Here is a 21,418-nt window from a genome sequence, read left to right on the forward strand (position 1 = left end):
ATCCGTAGCGTATAAGTAACTTCAGACAACCTTTTCCTATACCTAGAGTATAATTCATAACAGCACCTTGGATTGCATCCAGAATTGCAAATTATCAACCAGTGCAGCTCACAAAGAAGAATTGTTACATAGGCATATTGAGGCTTGGCCATCACTGCCTGCACCACTGTATTCCACCACTGCATACAGAAATGGAAACTTCTGGGTTGTGTTCAAGAGCATCCCCATATAGAGTGTATTGCAGTATTTGAGCCATGGGGTGACTAGGAAATGAGGAACTATCAGCAGGGTCTCCTGATCCAGGAAGAGATGCATCTGGTGCACCAGATGACCCTGGGAAAAAACTGTCTTGGCCATAGTAACATCTGAAATTACATTTTAAAGCAACATAATTGTCTCATTCTAGCAACCCTGAGAGCTCACCACAGATGAAAAGACAATAAATAAATACCCAGGTCTTATTAATTTTTGCTCCAAAAGATGAAGTAGGGCTTATTTTTTGGTTAGGCCTTTTTGGGGAGGGGAATACGATTCTAATCACTCTCCTCTGGCTGATGATCCTAACTGGGGCTTATTTTGGGGGGGGTACGGTTTATATTACGAGCATCCTGAAAAATAATGCTAAGACTTGCTTTCCAGTTGGGTCTTATTTTCAGGGAAATGTGGTGATCAAATAAATATGGATGCAGACTATAAAAATATTTCCCAAATTCAGTTTGTTCTGAAGCATTCTCTGTTATTATTTTTTTATATATCAAACTTCTTAACCACCCATCCTTCTCATAGATCACAGTGTAAATGCACTCTGGGTGGTATAGTTAAATAAACAAAAGCAGAAATGGTAACATGGGTTTTTTTTCCCAGAATGATGTTTTAGAGCTGTTATGAATTCTTGTTTTTCAGGTTTGGTCAGTTAATTCTGCTGGCCGAACTGCTAGCAATTGGACAAAATGTAAGACTGGCCCAGCCCCTCCTCAAGGACTTCCAGCCCCTTTGTTTGAAACAGTAGCTTCTACTTCTGCTATAGTCAACATCCGTCCCCCTCTAAAACCAAATGGAATAATCACCCTCTACAGGTTCTTCTCTAATAGCACCAAAGGAAAGGAGAAGGTGGTAAGTATTAATCAAACTATTTGAGTTGATTAAATTTATGGTGACGGCAGTTACTATTATTATTATAGGATTGCCCTCAATAATCATCTTGATTGCATAGAATAAAGGTATTGCATAGCTCAGTATAGATTTTAACTATTACTGATGTGAAATTAGAAAATAAATGAAATCAACTTTTCCTTCAAGAAGGCTACTGGTGAGGGAAGATGTATTATAGGATTTGTCAAAATATATGCAGTTTTGGGGATGAAAAAAATTGAAGTACTATTGATTACCAACCATGCCCCTCAGTTTGGGTATTACTGTTCAGGGTCTGGCTTAGTCACTTTTCTTAGGAAGCTATATGCCTTTCCTTGGTCTAAAACTATCTAGGATTAGGTCAGACAGACAGCAGAATCTTGTGGTTAAGGTGTTGGACTAGATGTCAGGAAGTTATGAGTTTTAGTCTTCTGCTTGGCATGAAAAGCTGACCTAGTGATTTTGAGCCAGTCTCTCAGCCGAGCCTCCTTCATAAGATTATTATTATTGTTGTTGGAAAAATAGGAAGAGGGGACATCAAATACACCTTTTTGAATTGTAAAAATAAAGTAAAGGCAGGATAAAAAATCAAATGAACAAATATATAGTTTGTCCAGCTGAGCATCGTGCAGTACATAAGATTACTTGTATGTCGATATCTACTTCTGTTTTTGTTCTGTTGTTTTCAGCTCTCAGAAGGAACTACTTCTCAGCAGACAATACATGGACTCAAACCTTTTACCACTTATTCTATTGGGGTTGAAGCTTGCACATGCTTTAACTGCTGCAGCCAGGGACCGATGGCTCAAGTCACCACCCAACCAGCTCCACCCACTCAGCAGCCATTTCCTCATATAGAAAATCTGACTTCAAGAAATGCTTCTTTTCTGTGGGATGCTCCTCAGGAACCCAATGGCATTGTGAGAAGGTAACTGCTCAACTATAATCAGCTATAATCTACAGTTGGGAACTCACACTTACATATTGCTCACTATCCTTTCTCTCACTTCTCTCTTTTTTTCTGTGCCTTTCTTTCTCTTCCTTAATTAACCCCTTTCCTTTGCTGCACTTTACTTATTCATGAAATAGTTTTGATTTACCAAACTAATCTGATAATATATTTAATAATCTTTATGAAACTACAAAATGGGTACATCAATTTGTTTAGATTTTTTTTATCCCACCTTCATTATTTTATAAATATCTCAAGGTGGTGAATATACCTTATACTCTTCTTCCTCCTATTTTACCACAACAACAACCCTGTAAGTTGAGTTGGGCTGAAAGAGAGTGACTGGCTCAAAGTCACCCAGCTGTCCTGCATGGCTAAGGTAAGAGTAGAAATCAGTTTCCTGGATCCTAGCTTGGCGCCTTCACCACTAGACTCTCCTGTTTTTAACTGTATTAAGTTTCTTAATCCAACACTAACTAGCTAGTTAGTTTTCAGCCTTTCATCTGATTCTTTACAGATATTTTTCCAATACAGATCATTTTTTCCAATACCCACATAGAAGAATAACAATAATGTGTTGCTATTTATATATAGCTGTATCAGTGAGCCCACAGCTTAATAGATTCTTCCCTTCTTCCATCACTTCAAAAATGTAAAATAGAATTTCAAAGACAAATCATGGATTAAAACCGGTGCCTTAAAAGTACACAAGTTAAATTAGGTCTTATTTTTACATTCATAATTTGGGGAAAATATTTAGTAGAATCTGTGTCTAACGTGTATTTATATCTAGATTTTTGAAATATAGTATGAATGAATTACAATTTGATACTGATTATGAAAATATAACTGTGAAGTCTAGTAAATAGGAAATATATTTATCCATCCCTAATTATTGTAAATATTACTCCACTGTTTCACTGAAATAATGACATACCATTTTCCTATAAAAATCATGCACAGCACATAAGTAGAATGAATGGAATATAGAGAACTCTAAAGCAATTAAATTGTATGTCAACCTTTCAGTTTAATCAGCATTTGATATTGGGAAGGATAAATTCACAATTGCCAGAAAAGATTGACTTCACATATTGTGATAATTTATGGTTTGCTTAGCCATGATTTGCTAAGCAAACCATAAATCATTTGATAATTTAGTAAGCTAAATTACCTTGGTTCACACATACATATACATCATAATGTGAACGGATTGCTCATCACCTAAGCAGAAACAAGCCATATTACAGTTGAAAGCCATATGCAAACCCAAGTGATGTTTATTATTAATGCTGATTTCTTTTCTTATAGATATGAACTCCACATGTACACATCCTGTCTTCCTTGGTTACTGCCCATAGAAAGAGTTTGTAAGCCTGGACCTATTGAAGTGAGATATAGTGGAAAGAACCGGCATTCCAGTGTAAGTGACCTTCAGCCTTATACAACCTACAAACTGAGAGTGGTGTCCTACAATTCAGTTGGAAGTACTACTTCAGAATGGATTACTTTTACTACTGAAAAAGAGGGTGAGTTTCTACAGACAAAAATAAAGATTCGCATTTGGTCTCCATCACTTTTAGGAGAGCTTTGCTTCCTATCACAACTATTAAGGGCTGAACCTGGAATTCTTAGGTAAAGGTAAAGGTTCCCCTCGCACATATGTGTTAATCATTCCCCACTCTAGGGAACAATACTCATCTGCGTTTCAAAGCCGAAGAGTGTCTGAAGACATCTCCGTGGTCATGTGACCAGCATTACTAAACACCGAAAGCGCACATAACATTGTTACCTTCCCACCAAAGTGGTCCCTATTTTTCTACTTGCATTTTTTACATTTTTACATGCTTTTGAACTGCTGGGTTGGAAGAAGCTGGAACAAGTAATAGGGCCTCGTTCCGTTATGCGGCACTAGGGATTTGAACTGCTGAATTGCCGACCTTTCTGATCAACAAGCTCAGTGTCTTAGCCACTCAGCCACCATGTCCCCTGTAATTCTTAGAATGGTAAAAAAAAAAGAGAGAGAGAGACTATGTAACTGGTATCCTATATAATAAGCAAAAACCTTCATCTGTTTTTCTTTTAATAGGACTTTTGTTAATTGGTTTTAAAAAATACCAATAATTTCTATCTACTTGGTAGCTTTTTAAAACATGGACAGATTACTGAAAATGCCCAATTTATAATTTTCATAATTTAGTCTTACTGTTTCTGAAGTTTATAGTAACAGATTTTCTTGTTCCTTGCAAAAATTAAAAGTGAGTAAAAATGTGAAATTAAAAAATTAAGGAAATTTGCCAAAACCTTTTCGCTATTTATAAGTGTCAAGACTGTGCAACTTTTGTGGTATGTTAAGGGGTTGTAAATCAGAAGACTTTACTATTATTGGAGCATTTTTCCCAATATTAGAAACAAAATAAATAAAAGCAGCTGAAATAGGATTATATTATCCAACTGAGTTTCTTTTTAGCCAATCTCCTATAATTTTATTCAGTGTTAAACTTCATCCAATAAAAGTCTCTTCCAATAATAATTAATTTTTTTGTTGCAAGATGCTCAGATGGTCTAATTTTTTGCTTCCTTTGGCGGATTCTGAACATATTTAAAAAACAAGGTCACTTCTTGATCCATTTTCTTCTTTGGTTAGCACAAACTCAGGGGAAAGTTCTTGTTTTCCTTTTGCATGCTTTTTGCTTGTGCAGTGATGAATTAGACAATTGATTAAGTGAATGGTACAATGTATCATATTGTAATATTGTGAGCTAATTTATCTTTGCAATAAATGCTTTGAGAGGAAAGTATTCTAAAAATGTAGACAAATATATTTCCTAAGAAGTATAGACAGCTTGATAAGAGTAGAAAGACCATCACTTATCATGATGTTTTAAAAATATTTATTAATTATGAAAAATATGTTTTTATTACTACTGAAGTTAACTATTTTACTTTCCTGTCACGTTGATGTAATAGTGCCAGTTACTGCAACTGTAGTCAAAGTTCAATCCTTTTCAGATTCAATTAACTTACTCTTATTAAGAGTGTTTGTTAGACATTTTAACGATTTGGGGGGGAAACTTGAGGAGGATGTGAGAGAAAGGACATATAGCACTGATCCCTTCCTTTGATCATTTTTTTAAAGAGTGCTGGCTCTTTAAAAAAAAAGGGGGGGTGACTAAAGAGGAAGTGTAGCAATGGTGGAAAAAGGAAGAAACAGAATAAGAAGGTAGGTAGGAAAGTAGATAGGAAGGGAGCAGACCCAAAAGAACTGAAATCCCTGGAGCTGAAGCAACAGCAGTCCCAGATGAGAATAACTGACAATCAAGGACCAGCTCAGTGAGAGCAGTTAGAAGATGCACAATAGCAGTTATTGTGCCAACAGCCACAATAATGTCTGTGGTGCTGTAACTGACTCCAGCAACCCTGAAACACAATACAGACATCAGAGGTAGGCAAGGCGGAGAATTTTACAGGAGGAAGTCTTGAATGATGCCTCTGAGGAACAGCCACCAAATGTGAATGAAACACAACACCAAACGCACCTGCAGAATTCAGGAAGCAGGGAAGACGTAGAAGAAAAAAGACACATTCCCGGAACCATAGGAATGATTATGAGGGGGAAAGGAAGGTGGGGGAGTTGAAGAGTTCCAAAAAACAAACAGTAGCCATGGAATAAAAGTGGATAGATGAGTTTATCAGCCTTGGCGATTCCCAGAATTCTGGGAATTGAAGCAGTGGGATAAACTATAGAATGGTAAAGAAGTAGAAACAGATATGGACGAAGGTAAAGCAACACAGAGTAAAAATAGATAGAGTTCCTGGGATTAAGGATATCACTAAAATGCCTATGTATAGTATTGCCTTTATTGGACGGAACTAGTGGGTAATACTTTTTAACAGCATTTCTGAGACCCAGTAATAATTTTTTTCACACTATTGCTGAGCCTTTTGTTTTTCTATGTCCCAAAAAGGATACACGGCAGTCTGGAATGGAAGAACCCATGAATGTGTTTATTAATTGAAACATTTTTTATTTTAATTGCTAATCATCCATTGCTTGAATTACGGACTCAACAATAAGATGTAACATCCATAGAACAGTCGTTAATGATTTGGATAGCTTTTTTCTTATAATTAACACTGAAGTTCCCTCTAAAATGTAAATGTACAGTTGGCGATCATTGATTAATTAAAAATTATTAAGTATGAACAATAGAGTCCCACAGAAAACAAGAAAGCTTGTGATTTCAGTTGAGTTTTTATTGCCAGAAAGAGTTGTCTTCCTGAAAATAAAGGTAAGAATTGTTAAGTGCAAGTATATGAAGTGCAGTATTTAAAATGCGAATTATTACAATTTATAAGTCTGTCCTGTTCTTCAATTGCAGCATTCCCATATAGACAAGTTAATTTTTGCCTTTCCATAACTGAGACATAAAATTTCTCGGCCTTTTGTCTATCTCTGTCATCATCTCCCAAAAACGACACATAGCAGTCTGGAATCGGAACACTCGTGAATTTTGTTTATTTCATTGGAAACATTTTTATTTTAATTGATAATCATCCATTGCTTGAAACTACTAACTGAACAATAAATGTAAACATGCATAGAATAGTGGCTAGTGATTTGGATATCGATGTGTTTACTGTCTTAATGCTTCTCTTTTTTCTTGCCAGTTCCTCTATACAAATCCCCATTTATCATAATTGGAAATGTATCCACCATCTTCTTGGATTGGAGTCACACCTTCCTACTGAATGGGCTTCTGAAGGAATATGTGCTAATGGAAGGAGGGCAGCGCATCTACAGTGGCTTTGATACTAGACTGTACTTGCCAAGGACATCTGACAAAAGTAAGCTTGAATTAAAGAATATTCATCTTTAATCTTGCTTTTTAAGGGCAATGCAGCAATGTGTACAACTCTTTTTAAATATTTACTCTTCCATAACTTGATCAGATAATCATTAAGGCAGCTTGCAATCAATTTCATAATACAGCAACTTCCAAAAATGTTTCCCCATATCTTAACACTGAGCTCCGTAGCCCTTAGATTGAGGGATGTACCTGCTTGTTTTATTTTGTTTCAGTTTCACAGTCACAGCCACAGCCACAGAATAGCAGGCAGTGTCAAATCTTAAGAGAACAACATACAGTGTTGGTTTAGGAATGGGGAACCTTAACCATGTAAGCACACTATGTGAGTGACTACATAAGCTACCTCACAGGGTTTTATTGTAAGGAAAGTCAGAGAAATAAGAGAGAAAGAAGTACAACGTTCACTACCTTGACCCTCATGACCAAACAAGGTTGGCTATCAATTCATCAGACAGAACGGAAATGGAATTTTAGAGGAAATTAATGCCAACTGTAAGGATTCAAGAGATGCTTTAAATCAGTGTTTGCGAACCATTATGCACAGAGTGCTGAAATGGGAGTGCGTGCAGCACCGGAAACTGGAAGAGCAGTTCTCCTATGTGCATTCATGTGCCAGGAAGCTGAGCTTTCTGTTTCTGGCATGTGCATGCGTGCCAGTCATCTGGTCTTCCGGTTTCTGGCATGCATGCACGTGTAAAGACCAGCTGGCTGGCGCACATGTATGTGCCAGAAACCAGAAGCTCAGCTCTGGTCTTTCGGTTTCCAGTGCTCCTCTATGTGTGAAAAAGTTCCATGTCTGTGCCAGAAACCGGAAGTTTTGTCACCCACTGCTATTCTGCTTTCCGGTGCTCCGTGCATGCAAAGACCAGCACGCCGGAACCTGGAAGAGCAATGGGCAACGGCTAGCTTGCCTGGACACGTGCCATAGGTTTGCCACCAAGAAGGTTCATCTGTGCATCAGCATCGAACAGCAAAATACAGCATGGAGGATCTGACCATCTCTAAAGATCATTTATATAACCGTGAAGTTGCTCTAATTGAAATATTGGTTAGGTAATGATTCAGCATTAAAATGCTGAATCAAATTTAGTGGCTTTCATAAATCTAATAAATGCAGGGAAATCAGGTTAGGGACAGATCATCTTTAAGAAATCTATATGTTCAGTGCAGTGGTGGGTTCCGTATTCCATTCTAAGTGGTAGGGTTGGAATGGCCCCGGAGTTATCCACATGCACACGCGCAGCGCACACTCACACACGTGCAGTGCGCGCATGCGTTCTAGCATCAAATGATGTTTCCGCAAGCCTCCACGATGTTCCAGCTGCTCTGCGGAGTGTCGTGCAGGCACCATACGTGCCATGCGTGTGCACGGAAGTGCCAACAGCATAAAGCACCAGTAAGGAGCACAGGTGGGCAAGTGGGCCCTCCGGAACACTGGAACGGAACGGTATCCGGTGCTCCGGGCAGGATCCGGTACGCCCGAAGCGGGGCTTACTGTCTGTAACCCACCACTGGTTCAGTGAGAGTGAATACCAATGTGATAGTATATATTCAATCAAAAGACATTCCAGGCTGCACTACGTATTTCGTTCCAAGTTATTTGTAGCTTCCGGGTCAATCATAAGAGCTGTCCTACTTACTTACACCAGTTGACAATTCCATCCTGAAGTTGCTAATGCAAGAATCAAACTACCAATATCTTTGCCTAGGAATAGGTGTATGAAAGGAGAAGTGGAGCTTTTTTTACTCTCTACCTCACCAAACTTAGCCTTTGGCCAAATATGTACTACCCATAATTTTTAATATTCTTGGATAATTACATCTAGCTTTTGAACTTGTGCACTTTGTAAGAAAGAAGACTGGATTTGGGGGGGGGGGGGATAAAATAATCTGATGAAATACTACTGTAATAAAAGGATAGTCTAGAAGAGATTCTGATTATCATCTCCCATGCTTACACTGATTTTTAAGTTAGTGATTACAATAGAAAAAAAATGTTAAAAGCTCAAGGAGATTCAGTGGTTCTCAGGTTTTGCTAAACTGTAGCGAAGGAATAGCAATTAGAAGAAGCAATAGTCATTGATGGTTGCTACTTCTTCCCATTATATGTGGGGATTCATTTAAAAGGCCCACCAAAATAAATACATTTTATTGGTATTTGGTGGCATACTTCAGGGGTACAGGTTTTAGGATCACTTCCAATTCTGGGTTACAAAAATCCAGTGGAACACTCAGTGACAGACAAGAAACAGGAAAAAAATATTTGCTGCCATCTTGTGGCTATCCGGATTTTTGCATCCCATTAAAGGATATCATTTGCAAACTTTCCAAGTATGGAGGGAAAACATCAATGCATATTATACCTTCCAAGACAAAATGGATAGCGTTCGTTCTATATAGACATGCAAATGAAATCATAATATAAAAGGTGCATGTAATGCTCTTTTCTTTAATTCTTCATTTCTTTTCAGTTTATTTGTTTCAAGTGACTTGCATCACTGATGAAGGGAGTGCTATAACACCAGTAATCAAGTACAATGCTGCTACTGGATTTGGTAACTACTGAAAAAAATTGATCATCATTGTGTCTGGAAGTTGTGTTATAATTATTAGCTGCAAGTATGAAGTGTTTAGTCCATAGAATAAATGGTTTATTCTCTTAATTGCATCTATGCATTATAAAATACACAAAGTATCTTTCGTGCTTTGGTTATTTTATAATACAGTTCTTTTTGTCAAGCATAAGATCATAAAAATAGGAATCAAGAACAAATATTTCAATTGTTTCCCCCATACTAACAGTTTCCTTCAGTTTTGATATTTGCTATGCACAAATCAAATTCAGCATGGATCATTACAAATAATGGACACATTGTTATTTTTGTAGAAATAATTTTATTTTTTAATTTTATGCCTCAATTTGACAAAAATCACCAATCTAAGGCTGCTTATTTGCATTTGAAGGGAAACTTCCATTTCAATGCAACTAGCAAACTTTGCAGAAGTAGTTTGTTTTGTCCCTGACAGAGTGAGTGAGAGAGTGTCAAACTCTTTTTAATACATCTCTGTTCGTGCTTCCGGGTAGCTGTTATTTACAATACAAAAATGTTTATGCGTTAACATCGTTGCTGTCTTGTCTGCAAGAATGAAGTGTGCACACAGCCAAGACATTACCTTAAGCTGAAAACAATAGAGGAGACAATTAATGAAAAGGGAAAAGCCAGATTAGCATTTATTTATTTATTCATTCATTTGGTGAGTGAGTGAGTAAGGCTTAGCTGGTTTACTGCCTTGGCATGCTTCCATGCTATTATTTCACTGATACATGTATTCCTTCAAAATTCACAAGCTATTGCTTCAGGCTTGCATGATCAAATTGTCTGACATTTATCCAGATACGTTTGCAAATGCATATCCTTTGCTGAAAAACAAGAACAATGAAATCCTTTGTAAATCTTGCCCCACTTATTCATTCAAACAGCCTCATTTTATTTTTTATTTTTTTAATACCATTATAAGAACTGCAGTGGGCATTATCACTCTAATTTCTTTGGCACAAGCACAGAAAAGCGTTTTGCAACATGCCTATACCTAAAAGCATAAAATATTCACCCAATTTCAGCTGTGCAAGATTATTGTGATATATCTGCCTTAATTTCAACGGACACACACAGTCTGCCCTCTTCTTCCCAGTGTTTCCATTGCAAACAGCAATGCCAACACTAAAACAGCATCTGCAAAGTGAAAAGAGCTTTGCATCGCTGACCATTCACGTATTTAGGCACTGCAGCACCTTGAAAATGAGAAGGGTGTGATGAAGTAGCCCCAAATTACAAAACTAACAGAGAACAACTGAATCACATATTTTCTTTCTGAAATAACACATTAATTTCCTCCTGCTTCTCTCTCTCACTCTCTTTCTCTCTCTCTCTCTCCCCTCTGTCATCCCTTGCTTGCCACCATTTTTTTTCTGGATTCTATAGGTCCTGTCTTGACAACTCCAGGAGAAAATAACAAAGGCAACACAAAGCAAGCAATGTTCTACACAGAATTGTGGTTTGTGATACTAATGGCGATCCTTGCCTTGATCCTCCTAGCAATTTTCCTGTCTCTAATTCTACAGAGGAAAATAAACAAGCAGCTGTATTCACGGGAAAGGCCTCCTTTAGTCTCAGTTCAAAAGAGAATGTCACCAATGAATGTCTATTCACAAGGAGAAACTCACATGGTATGGTGCTCTGCCTATGTTTTGCAAATGGATTTCCTGTGAAGTGGTGCCCTGTATTAGAATTGATGGGCGGATTTGTGGGCCAACGTGGATACACCCATAGACACCACATAAAACCAACACCATATAAATCACATCCATATTTGAAAGACATCCAAATCACTCTTTGAAAGACAACAAATAAGGGCAAACTACTGCTACTAATATAGCAGTGGCTCTTAAACCACATTATGATTGTGGAATTGTTTCCTACATATCACTTCCACGGAAAAGCAGGAAAAAATATGCTTTATTTATTTATCAAAGAAAGAATAAGGTTGTCCAAGTTAAAAGTCCCTTTATTCCAGCAGTTGAGCAGGTTAAAAAACACATGCTTAAAGCATTATGCTGCCAGAAATAGATGATCTGCGTTGCCCTCTCTCTTGCCATAATGCACCAGAAGACACAACTTAATTATGTGTTTCCCTTAAAACGTGAGGTGAGGAAATGCAATGCGCAGGTAAATGTTTCATTTTCACAGCTTCCACCTATATTAAAAGCATTTTAAGGAGTTTAGCAAGTCAATCATTTTTATTTAAACATCTAGGGCTCGCCAGTAGACAGTTAAAATTACTCCTCAAGCATTTCTAAGTTTGGGACCCACATGAATATCTTAAAGGGAAATATTTGCACTCCAGGACTAGTCCCAAGCAGCCTGGACCTGCTGCTTTCAGTAATATTTCTACGATGATTCAAGTGTGATCTTAAAGCCTGGTTTAGGATTTCTTTGTACAGTTTTACTGAGGTTTCTAAAAAAAATCTGAGCTTTGGAAACAGACTTCTTTGCTCATTAACTTTATGACTTGTCACATACGTATAATGAAACCAGATATCAGCAACACCAAACATTGTAGAGTTTTTTTTTTTAATAAATGTTTTTAAATTTTAATTTAAAACAGGTACAGCATCTTTCTTTACATCTGTAGAAAATGTATCAATCAATTACAAATAAGTTTTGGCTGACCACATGATGATGGAAATGGTCTTTGGACAACACTAGCCCCCTTGACTAAGAAACAGAGATGAGCATTGCCCCCTAGAACCGGACACATCTAGAAAGGAGAAACCTTTAACTTTTACAGAGGCATACATAATCCAGAGCCTGTTTTTCCTACAGGGATGTTTTCCCACATCTCAGGTCTTCTATTCCCACTTTCAAGGCTGATAGCAAAGGTGAAGAAAATTAAGATTTTAAGCAAGAAATTCTAAAGCAAATATTATGACAATCAAGGTACCCTCTTGTGTGGAAGTGCTTCTCTATCCTTATGCATAAAATGTATTTGCTCAACAGGTGGTAAGTGTTTATTGGCACCCACGTCATGGACACTGCCCTGGCTCACTTTTCAAAGATCTCTTCAAGAGATAGGAAAATTAATACACACTTTAGGAAGAAACTTGGATGCTTTTTGTTTATTAATTTGAATATTTTTATCTCTCTTTTCTTCATAAAAAAGTACTTAAGGGTACTAAAAAAGACAACTCAAGTTGAATTAAAAGCACAACCACCATTAAAAATAAAATATCTACATCCCTTAAGAAACTGGATGATACTCTGGATGATAATGATAACATCAGGGGCCTTTGGGAGTGTAATAATGAGAGTGGCGTATTTGTAATTTAGAATTTCAGTTTCCCAGGCATAATTATTTTGGAACCCTAAAGCTATACTCAAGTAAACTGTGTACCAATACCGGACCTTTATCCCGTGCCCTCTCTGCTTACAGCCACTCTATATGCTACTGACTTTGGACCTGTGGCCTGGGAAGCTCTTCTAGGACTTAGAGGAGGGGAGAAGAGCGGAGCAGCTCACCCTCCATCTGCACACCACTGTCTTACATCGCACTAGCGCAGTGCTCCGCGAATTTTTTAGGAATGTAGTGTGAATGGTATGCTTGGTTGATGTTTGCACCCACTTTTTTAAAATTCATATTGTTGTATTTTCTGTGTTTAACTTATTTTATGGGGACTGCATGGGTGAGTGGCTGCGCGTGTATGAGAGGGTTGCCTGGTGTCTCCTCCACTGAGTGCCACTGCCGAAGTGGTAGGGGCCCAGACTTAGTTCCCGTCCCAGAATGAGTGTTAAGGATTGCCTGCTGGATGGTGCGGGAGTTGTGGGAGGGGTTATGGGGTCTACGGTAGCAGGGGAGGGCCAGAGCATCACGGTCACTATGGGGAGGGGCAGGTATGACGGGAACTTCAGGGCTGGCCATTACCGGGGAAGGAGGGTTCGCTACATCACAGAGATCCCTCCTTCCGGCCCTGTTAGTTCCACTCCAGGGCCAGGTGGTGAGAATTGTCAGGGCCCTGGTCTCAGGCTGTTGTTGCTAAATGCCAGGTCTGTGGTTCACAAAACTCCCCTTGTCTGGGACCTAATTTTAGACGAGGGGGCAGACCTGGCATGTATTACTGAGACCTGGCTGGGCCCAGAGGGAGGAGTCCCCCTCACTGAAATGTGCCCAGAAGGTTTTCAGGTGCTTCATCAGCCGTGACCCCAGAGAAGGGGTGGGGGAGTGGCTGTCATCGTCCTAGGGTCTTTAGTTCCTGGTAGGATCCCTGCTCCGGAGTTTGTCGAGTGTGAGTCCCTGTTGATGAAGCTGGACTTTGGTGGTCAAGTGGGTCTGTTGCTAATGTACCTACCTCCCAACAGCGTTGCAACAGCCCTCCCCTCGCTCCTCGAGTCAGTAGCCGAGTTGGTGGTGGAGTTCCCCAGGCTTATGGTTCTGGGGGATTTCAACCTGCCTACACTTGGTGAACGCTCTGATGGGGCGCAGGAGTTCATGGCTTCCATGACAGCCATGGACTTGACCCAAGTAATTCGAGGTTTGACTCATTCGGCGGGTCACACACTTGACCTTGTATTTCTTTCGGAGCAGTGGAGATGTGATCTAGAGTTGAAGGGCATTAAAACTTTGCCCTTGTCATGGTCCGATCACTTCCTGCTGAGGCTTGACTTTCGGAAGCCAATCCCCCACTGTAGGGAGGAGGAACCGATTAGGTGGTTCCGCCCCAGGCGCCTGATGGACCCAATGGGGTTTCAGACGGCGCTTGGAGAAATACCTGACACTATCGTCCACAATCCGGTGGAGTCCTTAGTCGCTGCTTGGAATACAGCGGTGGTGGGGGCTCTAAACCGGATTGCGCCTTTGTGACCTCTCTGAGGCGGATCCAGGAGGGCTCCTTGGTTCACCAAGGAACTCCGGGAGATGAAGCGCCAAAAGAGATGCCTAGAGCACCGCTGGAGGGCCAGTAAATCTGAGTCAGACCGAGCACTGATGAGAGCCTTTATTAGAGCCTATCTCGTGGCAATACGGGTGGCAAAATGTTCGCATTTTGCCGCCCTTATTTCATCCACCGAATTGTGCCCAGCCGCCTTGTTTAGAATAACCCACTCCCTCTTGAAAGGGAGGGATGCGGGTGACCCTCTACAGGGTAGAGCTGAGGAATTTGTTCAGTGTTTGACGGATAAAGTCGCTCGGATTCGGACAGAGCTGGACTCCAATTGCACGATACCAGCCGAGGTACCGGGGGAGGGTCTTGAGCATGCTTTATGGATTGAGTTTCAAAGGGCTTCTCCTGATGGAGTGGGCAAGACCATGGGAGCGGTGAGTGCCTCCACTTGTATTCTGGACACGTGTCCCTCCTGGCTGGTCTCGACCAGCAGGGAGGTGACACGTGGCTGGATCCAGACGCTTGTGAACACCTCTCTCCAGGAGGGAATCTTCCCACCCCTCCTAAAGGATGCGGTGGTGAGACCCCTCCTGAAGAAACCGTCTCTGGACCCAGCCATTTTGAGCAACTATCGTCCAGTCTCCAACCTTCCCTTTGTAGGGAAGGTTGTTGAGAAAGTGGTGGCCTCGCAACTCCGACGGTCCTTGGATGAAGCCGATTATCTAGACTCTTTTCAGTCGGGTTTCAGGCCTGGTTACAGCATGGAAACTGCTTTGGTCGCGCTGATTGATGATCTCTGGCGGGCCAGGGATAGGGGTCACCCCTCTATCCTTGTGCTTCTTGACCTCTCAGCGGCCTTCGATACCATCGACCATGGTATCCTTCTGCGATGGTTGCGAGAGGTGGGGGTGGGAGGCACCGTTTTGCAGTGGTTTTCCTCCTACCTCTAGGACAGGTCGCAGTCGGTGTTGATCGGAGGGCAGAGATCGACCCCAAGGCCCCTCAAGTATGGGGTGCCGCAGGGTTCGGTCCTGTCCCCCCTCCTATTTAACATTTACATGAAGCCGCTGGGTGAGATCATACGCCGGCATGGGATTAAGTATCACCAATATGCCGAAGATACGCAGCTGTATCTGTCTGCCCCGTGCCAACTCAGTGAAGCAGTAGAAGTGATGTGCCAGTGCCTGGAGGCTGTTAGAGTCTGGATGGGAGCAAACAAGTTGGCACTCAATCCAGACAAGACCGAGTGGCTTCTGATGTTCCCTCCCAAAGATTGTCTAACTGTTCCATCTCTCAGGCTGGGGGGGCGAAATTATACGCCCCTCAGAGGGGGTTCGCAATTTGGGAGTCCTCCTGGACCCACAGCTGACTCTAGAACACCATCTGTCTGCTGTGACCAGGGGGACCTTTGCCCAGGTCCACTTGGTGCACCAATTGCGACCCTACCTGGATCGGGAGGCCCTTCAGACAGTCACTCACGCCCTCGTGACCTCAAGACTGGATTATTGTAATGCGCTCTACATGGGGCTGCCCTTGAAGAGTGTTCGAAGACTCCAATTAGTCCAGAATGCAGCCGCGCGAGCGATTGTGGGTGCACCAAGGTACACCCACGTTATGCCTATCCTCCGCGAGCTGCACTGGCTACCTATCAGTCTCCGAATCCGCTTCAAGGTGCTGGTCACTACCTATAAAGCCCTACATGGCATCGGACCTGGGTACCTGAGACACCGCCTCCTGCCGATTACCTCTCTCAGACCAATTAGATCACACAGGTTAGGTCTCCTCCAGATTCCATCTGCCAGCCAATGTCAGCTGGCGACTCCCCGGGGGAGAGCCTTCTCTGTTGCAGCTCCGGCCCTCTGGAACGAGCTCTCTATTGAGATCCGGACCCTTACTACCCTCCCGGCCTTCTGCAAAGCCACCAAGTCCTGGCTGTTCCAGCAGGCTGGGCGGAGCTGAGAAGCATCTACCTCCATGGAAATTGTGAATGTTGGTTTTGTTTTTAATATGTTGTCTTTGTTTCATTCCCCCCCTTCCCTTGTCTTTTGTGAGCCGCCCGGAGTCCTCTGGGAGTGGGCGGCATACAAGACAAATAAATAAATAAATAAATAAATAAATAAATAAATAAATAATAAACACAAAGGATTTTTTAAAATCTCTTTGTGCTGGACTGACAATGCTCTAACAAACTTTAACCAAGGAAGAAGCAGAAATTTCTCTAACTCAGATATTTAACTATTACTGGTATATATTACACAGGAAGGACAGAATCAGAAGGTTATCTCAAACACTTATGGCTTTAATCCCAGTCCTTATGCTTCCGTCCTCCAATTTTATAAAAACCAGCAATAAAATACTATTTGTTACTAATGACAGTGTAAGATAAAACTCCATTTTAAATTTACAGGTGCTATCTAGTAGGTTTTGGCCACATCAGAAGAGACTCTCTTGGACTGTGTTTGTGCAAAGTGTCTACTTCTATTGTATTGGTGATCCCTTCCAGCTACATTTCCACACCCCCCCCCCAAATTTAGCCACTCTAGTATAGAAGGTAAAGGTTAATGTTTCCAGTTGTGTTTGACTCTAGTGAATGATGTTCATCTTCATTTCTTAGCCAAGGGAGCCAGTATTATCCAAACACATTTCAATGGTCATGTGGCCATGACTATATGCCGACATATGCTAGGCATGGACATTTGTGGATGTACATTTAAGCCAAACTATTTGTCAAAAATTGCATATACTTTCAGCATAATCCACTATCTAATTTCTTCTCTAAGTCAGTCAACAATTGGGGAACATTTATATTTCAAAAATGTTTCACTTTCTCATTTCCTCAGCTTTTCTGGTGTGGTGGTGGTTGTTTTGTCTTCTGCTTTAGAAGATCTGAAGTGCTCTTCTTGTTCTGCCTTCTAACTTCACACTTTCTCTACCTGCCTTCACTCCCCCCTCCTTTATTTCCTATACCTATGATGTTTCCCTCTTTCCCTGATAATTCACAACACCAGCCTCCTATTGCTACTTCTTTACAAGTCCCTGTTATCTCATCTTCACAAGTATCACCGAGCTCTGATAAGGTAAGCCTTTGCAATGCATATGTCTGCATAAACATTTGAGAAAGATACCTTTCTAACTGCCAGGAAGTCTCTCTTTTTCTTGCTCTTTGTGCTCCCTCCCCATTAGATTGAAAGAGTAGCTCAGTTTTATTATCCTTTTCAAGGTCACACAGCATACAGTGCTGATAATTGTCAGTGCTGCTTTTACATCTAACTCAATTATTGCGTTGAATTCAGAACACGACCACTGCAGTCCTATACAAATGCTAGGCAAATTTGTCGGTGAAAACAAATTGGTTTTCAGTCACCATAAGCCTTTACTGCTAACAGCTTTCCTTTCTTTTACGTCTTATTTTGAGGGTGGGTGGGTGGGTGTAGTGGGGGGACTGTATAATGGGGCAATAAGACACTGCAGATCAGAATCACTTTATGTGAAGATATTGGAATTTTATGAGCCTCCTTCTCACTGACCTTCTGGATTACTCAGTATAAGCCTTTGTTGATGCCTAACCTACAAGAGAAAATTTGTTTTAGCGCCTGAATGATTAAACAAGTAACACTTTTCTTCCCTTTTAAATCTCAGTTTGAGAGGGTGGCCGATACATCGGAGTCCTCCTGCAGTGTCACACTCAAAAGCTACACAATGCACTTGGAGGTAGTGAACTCTATTGGGTGGAGCAAGTCTGCAAACATTGAATGTCTTGAATTTTTGTCCTAATATCTTGTGTGGGGCTTCATTTGTTGCTGTGTGGCATTTTGGACCTGAAATTAGGTTGATATGATTTTGAGTATAATTTTGACTGCCAGGGGTGGGGGGGAAAGTAGCTGGACAAATGAAGAATATTTGGTTTTATGTTCTGTAATAAAGGAGCAATGCAATCAAGTTTGCTTACCTTTGACTGCTGAAAATTAAGCTGATGTGCCACCCTTCATAATATAACTCTTAAAGCACAAAACTTTGGTAATCTGTGAGCAGATAGTTAAACTTGTCAGTGTTGCAGGTTAAGAGGGGCTCCTTAGACTGGATTGGCATTTGTGCTGGTGATCTGTGTGTCTTGCATGCTGACGTCCAACTCGTGAGGCTACATTGCAGTAGACTATGCTTCCCGTGGGGAACAATAGCTGAAGGGATAATTGATGTACATATTGCATTTGTAAACTCTGCTGGAATATAGCCTACCTCTACCGTCATCAATTAAGAATGGTCTACAACAAGGGTGTCAAACTCAAGGTCCACGGGCCAGATCCAGTCTGTGAGGTGCTTAGATCTGTCCTGTAGGGCCACCCTGGAAACAGCGGACTGACCCACGGTGCCTCAGCAAGATAAAACAGTCGTGACAGCCTCCTGCCACCCTCTACCATCAAAAATGGAACTTGGTGACCTGCACACACTCCCGCCGAGCTCCATTTTCATTGGCAGAGGCGGGCAAGAGGCCCTCACGGCTGAAAACAGAGCCTGGAAGGGCCACACATGGTGACCTTGCCCACTCTGGCCATGCCCACCCCTGCCCCTGAAGTCAAATGCAACCCTGATGTGGCCCTCAATAAAATCAAGTTTGACACCCCTTGTCTACAATAAGGAAGAGTCCTTAGGGGAAGGTGCAATATGATGATAGCTTGGTTCTTAAAAGGTAAAAAAAAAACATTTGTTTGCTTCTATTCCTAGGGACTGTCAGATACAAAAATTCCAGGACCAGCATCACCTTTGAGTATACACAGCAGTAGAAACATTTCTGTCCTTCAGGGGCCAAGCCAAAGCCAGATAGAGGATAGGTTTTCCCAAGATTCTCTGCATCGAAGTATCAGTCACCTCATTGAAGCATCTGAGAAAAAGTCCTCGGTAGAAAATACTGTTTGGGATGCCATTATTCATGGCCATGACAGCAATTTGGTAAGTCAATTTACAAAGACAACTGATTTAGCTTCAAATACTGACATACCATAATCTTTGTAACAAATGTCAATCATGCTAAATAACCCAATGGTAAAACGAGACCAATGGCCTTTGTGGGTATTAATAGTAATTGTGCATATGCGCTAAGTCATCCAGTCCTTTCCAGATCTTCTGAACTTTACTACCGTAAGGTAGGCAAGCACAATCAGTAACCAGAAACTGTGCAAGCCGCAGTACATAATAGGCTTAGAAAATCAATCTGTTGGGGGAAAATGCCTCTTCTCCTAATATGCAGCATATGAATTTAGCAGTGCATGTTGAATTGTTCTCTAAGATGGGTATACAAATATTTTAAATAAATAAAATGTCCCTGAGAGTGAAGCAATGTTATCCTACCATATAAAATTAGGCAGCATATATGTTAAGTTCATTTAATTTTAACACTCTTTGTCTGCAAAATCTATTCACTTTGGAACTTCATCAATAACCTTCCTTGTGATAAATATTATCCCATATTCTATACAGTGGTTTTCTCAGCCAAGGATATGCTGAAACGTAAAGTCCCAAGTGGCAACTACAAAGAGTGTGCAAATTTGGGGAAAGCAAATGTAATAATCATCTTTGATTTTAAGATCTCATAGCTGCATTCAGTGTTTTGAATATTTTTTGAAATTTTTGAGGAGAGGCAAACAGTGAATTTCGCTGGGTCAGCATGGTCTTTTACTTAAGTAAATTATAGGATTAGATTAACCAGCAATAAAACTTTGTTGATTTTAAAAAATAGCCTGAATGAGGACTCAATGTGTTTATTTTGTAACTCTTGTCTTCTTAAAATTGCTTTAAGTGTGCAGACAATGAAGATCTTGTGAGCACTATCAAAAGCTTCAGTACTGTCACCAAGCCACATACATCATTTACTGATACACACTTGTAGGTTATTTAGCCGTTGCCACAGAACAGAAAAATATGGACTCTTGACTATTTTCTCTTTGTAGTTATTGTGAAGTAATGCTTCTGAAATGTTTCTAGTGTTTATGAATTACATCTTGAACTGTATGTATGTGAAAGCTATTTTCTTTTTATCAAAACTTAGAAGCTTCTTTTCTAGTAACACATTGTCTAGAGCAAATGTATTTGAGAGGTACATATATTTAATGCATATTTTTTTGCAAATAAACAGTACTACAGAAACCTTTATTCAGCTCATTGCAGGAATTGATTGAATAAAATGGTGAAAAAGTAAAGATACACACAAATTTAGCATAGGCAGGAAATTAAGGAACAATATTGAACTCTTCACAAAAATTAATTACTGAAAACCTTTAATTAATAAGAAATTAAGATAATCAACAATCTTGCTGAAACAACTTAAGAGTACATAAAAGAAATGCTTAATTATACTTTATTATGATACTATGCTTCAATTAGTTCCTTCGGCCATACAGCAAAATCTTTCAAATAATTTATTGGTTATAGATAGGGGTAAAGTAACCAAAATGTAAATGTATAGCTATTCTATCTTGACTTTTCCATGCTTACATAGTAAAATATGCTTGTGTGGGAAAATGCTCCCTTTGTGTCAGTAATTAGCTTAACTGAATGTTTTTCTGCCGGCTGTAGCTGATATTCTTTAGTGTTCTGTTAATGCTGATACTCACATGATCCAATGTCAAATGCTATACTTTGTAATAAAAATCATGGCATTTCTCTAAGCGGAAATATACCTATTAGTCCCATATTAACTACTATGGCCATGGCACATATGTAGTTCTGCTTCTGTGGCAAAGAGATTAACATTTCAAGCCTGGGAAGTTCAGAAGCAGACCACTGTGGTGGCAAATATGTACTTCAGAAGACAAAGCCACTGTAAAGCTTTGGTGCCCTAATAGAAAAAAAGGCGGACAAATTTGAATTAACAGCACTCCGAACTATAAAAACCAGAGTTGTGAGGAATAAGATTTCTGTAAGTGCTCAGGGCAGCAGAGACAAACCTGTGCAGCGTAAGATATACTGATCAAGGCTGTTAATACAGGTAGTCCTCAACTTACAGCAGTTTGTTTAGTGACCATTCAAAGGTAC

At 40.3% G+C, this 21,418-nt stretch overlaps 1 protein-coding gene across 1 annotated transcript in view; it reads left to right on the plus strand.

Annotated features, from left to right (window-relative positions):
- Window positions 1-20,273, plus strand: part of USH2A (usherin) — a 517,131-nt gene extending 496,858 nt beyond the window's left edge. The window contains 8 exon segments of the mRNA XM_032216063.1: window positions 904-1,113; window positions 1,821-2,059; window positions 3,395-3,612; window positions 6,755-6,931; window positions 9,426-9,509; window positions 10,938-11,182; window positions 19,112-19,336; window positions 20,184-20,273. Coding sequence (XP_032071954.1) covers window positions 904-1,113; window positions 1,821-2,059; window positions 3,395-3,612; window positions 6,755-6,931; window positions 9,426-9,509; window positions 10,938-11,182; window positions 19,112-19,336; window positions 20,184-20,273 — 1,488 coding nt within the window.
- Window positions 20,274-21,418: the final 1,145 nt, after the last annotated feature.

The sequence above is a fragment of the Thamnophis elegans genome, chromosome 4, assembly GCF_009769535.1.
Source record: "Thamnophis elegans isolate rThaEle1 chromosome 4, rThaEle1.pri, whole genome shotgun sequence".
NCBI classification, from domain to species: domain Eukaryota; kingdom Metazoa; phylum Chordata; class Lepidosauria; order Squamata; family Colubridae; genus Thamnophis; species Thamnophis elegans.